This window comes from Macadamia integrifolia, chromosome 1 (assembly GCF_013358625.1).
Source record: "Macadamia integrifolia cultivar HAES 741 chromosome 1, SCU_Mint_v3, whole genome shotgun sequence".
Lineage (NCBI taxonomy): Eukaryota > Viridiplantae > Streptophyta > Magnoliopsida > Proteales > Proteaceae > Macadamia > Macadamia integrifolia.
In genome coordinates this window covers 29,774,435-29,778,700 of record NC_056557.1, presented here as the reverse complement: position 1 = coordinate 29,778,700, position 4,266 = coordinate 29,774,435, and the positions used below count along the sequence as shown (strand labels likewise).

At 38.1% G+C, this 4,266-nt stretch overlaps 1 protein-coding gene across 1 annotated transcript; it reads right to left on the bottom strand.

Annotated features, from left to right (window-relative positions):
- Positions 1-526: 526 nt before the first annotated feature.
- On the bottom strand, positions 527-1,585 carry LOC122073063 (vacuolar iron transporter homolog 4-like). Its single transcript, XM_042637570.1, has 2 exons — positions 1,329-1,585; positions 527-908 (listed from the first exon to the last, which is right to left on the bottom strand). Exons 1-2 carry the CDS (start codon positions 1,583-1,585, stop codon positions 527-529), a joined length of 639 nt encoding a protein of 212 aa, XP_042493504.1.
- Positions 1,586-4,266: the final 2,681 nt, after the last annotated feature.

Sequence of the window (4,266 nt, the reverse complement as noted above, 5' to 3'; positions counted from 1 at the left end):
ATGTTACAGGCCATAAGCCAGGAAACCTGTCGAGCCTAGGCCTAGTTAAGGGCTTTAAAACCTGCCCAATCTTACACTGTTTCAGGCCTAGTAAGTTGGACAAAATAAAATTTAGCCACTGTATAGATTGCAGTCAAGTCGTTACAACCTCCCTTTCTTGCCATTATATCTTATCTCTACCAAGATTGGGGTTGTATCTTCGGAAAATTTTTCTCTAAAACTTATATCAAAATATTAACTGGCCATGGAATTTAAAGCTTAATATAAATAAACAAAATCAAGAGACACATCCAAATTGAAAGATCTGACCCACTGATGGGCTTAAAAAAAAAAAAAAAAAAAAAAAAAAAAGAAGTGGAAGGCCTATACTTACATTTATATCATTACAATTAATCTTAATGACAATCCGCTTATATATAGGGAGAAAATATAGACATACGACGAGTTGGCAAAATTAAGATCCTATATATAGGGAGATAATAACGAGGAGTTGTTAAAATTAAGGTTCACATCCCAGCCAGTCCAATCAAAAAAACAAAAACTCGGTCAACCCAAAAGTTGTAGTCATAGCGAGCCACTCACCAATTAACACCCTCAAACAAGACCTCTTTACAGGTGCTCTACCAAACACTGCACCTATAACCCCAAACACCATCAAAGCCAAGCTGGACATTGCAATTACCACACCCAACCTAGCCTTATAATTCTGTATAAAAGAAGCTGATAATAGTGCCACAACAGCTCCAACAACAAAGGCTAGGGCAGATGCTCCAGCCGCCGTGAATGGGTTTGGAAGGTCTTCCTTCTCGCTCTCATCCAAACTTTCTTTTCCATCATCTGAAGCTTTATGTTGTCTCTTCGTTTCAGAAAGCTCTATGTCATACTGAGAGTACTGTAGAAATGTAACCCTAAAACGATGCAGAAGATAATGAAAAAAAAATAAAACAAATAATACACACAGATTTTACGAGGTTCGACAAGGTTGCCTACGTCCCCAGTGAGATGAGATCGTACTTCACTATCAATGGATAATAGAGTTACAACACTCGTCTTCACACCTCTCAGTATTGCTTTCATTACAGAGAAAGTAACCCTCGCTATAAATATATAGTGAAAAAACCCTAATCCGAAAAGTACAGAATTACCCTCAAATAAAAAATTTGAGCGGGGGATGCACCCCCTACACCCCTTGGTATGCAAGGGGGCCTCCTGCCCCCCTTAAAACCCCCACGACCCGCTAATCGGTTAGCGAGATCTCCGTCTTGCCTGTCTAGGTACTGCACCAGTATTCTCTGGATTAAACTGCGATGGAATACAAGATATCGTACATCGACACGAATACTCCGATCACCATGCTACATGCTCCGGCGACCATCCCTGCAAAACCAGTAATAATCATGGATTTCACATCCTGATTTACAGCTCCCACTCCCATCATTAAAGATGCTGTGGAGACCAACCCATCGCTTGCTCCAAGCACTGCAGCTCTGAGCCACTGTGCCCTTTGGATGTAGTCGATAGCTTTGATTTCTTGGTCAATCTGTTGCTTATCATTATTGTTGGGGATATCCAGTTTGGCTTCCATAGGGGTTGGTTGCTTGTTAGACTCTAGTTCTAGGGGTGCCACGAAGAGAGAGAGAGAGAGAGAGAGAGAGAGAGAGAGAGAGAAGATTAGAAGTAGATGATGAAAGCTTGTGGAAGCCACACGCCTCAGAAGGGTATTTATTGAAAAGATCAAGCTCTAGGGACACTGGCATGACACCATCAATAAAAAAGGCAATATCTGGTGAAACCAATAAGCCTGAAACATGACACACCAATAGAGCTCCACCCAAAAGAAACCTGATACGTCAAGAGAAGTTTTATATATTTATATTATTTTGGATCCAATAATTTTTTGGGTAGAAATCTAGAAGACAAGTTAGATGGTGTCATCAATTAGATAATACATTTGACCAGAACATGCAGGCAACATGAAGCATCAAGGATCATCTACTTAAAATTATCAATTAAGATATAACCTACATCAAGAGGAGGTGGGAACACCTATACGTAGTTCTCTTGACTTAAGCTTCTGATTCTCATAATTTGGCATTTTGGGTAGATACTCTAGAAACAAAAACACCTATACGTAGTTCTCTTGGCTTAAGCTTCTGATTCTCATAATTTGGAATTTTGGGTAGAGACTCTAGAAACAAAATAATCTAAAATTTTGGACTTAGAATAGGGTAAAACAGTATCGTGTCAGGTTAGGCAAAATGTCCCCACAAAATTTGAGCCATGTGGCAGATGATATGGAAATTAAATTTGATCTCAACTGTTACCCCCCCTGGATTAGCCTCTTGTATTGGGTCTAATTTTTTACATATATCCGGTCAAATATGTATAGATCTGACCTTGGACTTTTTATGTATCCTTTTGACTTTCTTTTTCCTTGACATAAAAATCTTGAAGTAGCCTATATTTATATGGGAATATGAGTTTTAACTAAGGTTTCAATATGGGATCAGAAATGGAATTGTCTCAAAATTGTCCCGCTAAACTCGATATTGAATTATTCCATTAATCAATGAGACAATACTGAAATCTAATTTTGATACCAAATAATAAATGAGACGGGTCATTTTTGGGACCAGGACTCTCAATGGGACCAGTATCAAAATACTTATTAAGTACCGAATAGAATTGGAACCGCCAGTACCATTTTTTTTTTTTTGGTCCTAAAGATTCAGAAAATTTTGTTAAAGGGGAAAACAGCAAGCAAAAAAATACATAAGCGGTTTAAAGAAGTCATACCTTCGGCATTGCCATCAGTAGGGCTTAAAAAAATGCATTAACAGAAGTGGAATCGAGGTCTAGTGAGTCTGTCCTTTTTTTGCTAAAAGTTCAATTTTATAAAAATGAAGAAATAGAATAATTACAAGAAAAGAAGCGAGGCAGTAGCCTAGCTCTTTAATACAAAAGATAGATTGAGAATCCCCACCTTCGGCATTGCCATCAGCAGGGATCTCAATCGTCACTTAAAGTTTCTATATCTAGGACGACCTGCTGCATCAAAAGCAAGTTCCTTAATCATATGTCTCAGAAAATTCACTCCCGTCCTTGAGATTTGCAACTTTGCCGCTGTTTTTTCCAAATAGTTTGCCACATGGTTAGCTTCTCTGAAGCAATGAGTGACTTTCCAATTTATTGAATTTAGGAAAGGTAGCAAATTTACCCACTCTTGCATTGCTATTCATGGAATGTTTTTTGTTTGCATCATTGAAACCACTGCCTCAGAATCAGATTCAATCCATAAAGAAGAGGCCTTTAGCTCCTTAGCTCGTTGAAGACCTTCCATAAGTACCTTTACTTCAGTGGATTCAGAATGCAAGAGCTATGGGGATGAATAAGTTATGGGTAGAGTTTGATTCCATGGCGGTGGTGTCATGTATTAGAAGTAAAAAAATTCCATGGTGTTTTGAGAAGAAATGGTTATTGCACAAGCAGTACTTGGATAATATTTCTTCGATCATTTCACATTGTTGCAGAGAGGTCAACATGGTGGCTGATAAATTGGCTAAGCATGGGGCAGTTTCAAGAACGTTTGAATTTTGGGAAGAAGCTCCATCTTTTGTGCTTTCTGATGTAAGCTGTGATTTTAAAAAATGTCCCAGATACAGATTTATGTAATTAGTCTTTTTGGTTGAGCTTCTATTTTGCTAATAGCCATGCTGAAGATGGATCAATAGCTCAATAGTATTTTTTCTTGTATTCTCTCTTTTATTTGATTTAATGAAATTCATTTGCTGATCCTTAGCAAAAAAAAAAAAAAAAAAAGTGGCGAAATCTGTAATGATTTCTAGACAACTCAAAAGGAGAATATAACTTTGCCTTCATGATTCCGAAACACACCCCCAGCTCCTGCCCTTCCTGAATTACCTAGAGAACACACATCCACATTTAGTTTCAACCATCCATTCCAAGGTTTGCACCAAAATACTTCTAGGATAGCATGGGGAGGCCTCAGGGATACAATGAGTCTGTCACTCACTAGCTCATCTCCAGCATGTCCAGGGAAATTAAACACAATTTTTGTCAAACCCGACTTCACAACATCTTTTGCAAGGTAATCTGCTATTGGATTTACTTCTCTGAAACAATGCAAAATCTTCTAGGGAATTGAGTTTAGAAAAGGCTTCACAAACCTCCAATCTTGCAAGGTAAAACCAGGGGATAGATTTTTCCTGTATAACCATGATCACTGCTGCTAAATCTGATTTTATC

Bases quoted from the DNA above. Each gene is read 5' to 3' on its own strand.
- LOC122073063 (XM_042637570.1), bottom strand. From the start codon at position 1,585: ATGGAAGCCAAACTGGATATCCCCAACAATAATGATAAGCAACAGATT. The intron at 909-1,328 runs GTACGATATCTT...GCATCGTTTTAG, and splicing joins ATCGGAGTATTCGTGTCGAT to GGTTACATTTCTACAGTACT.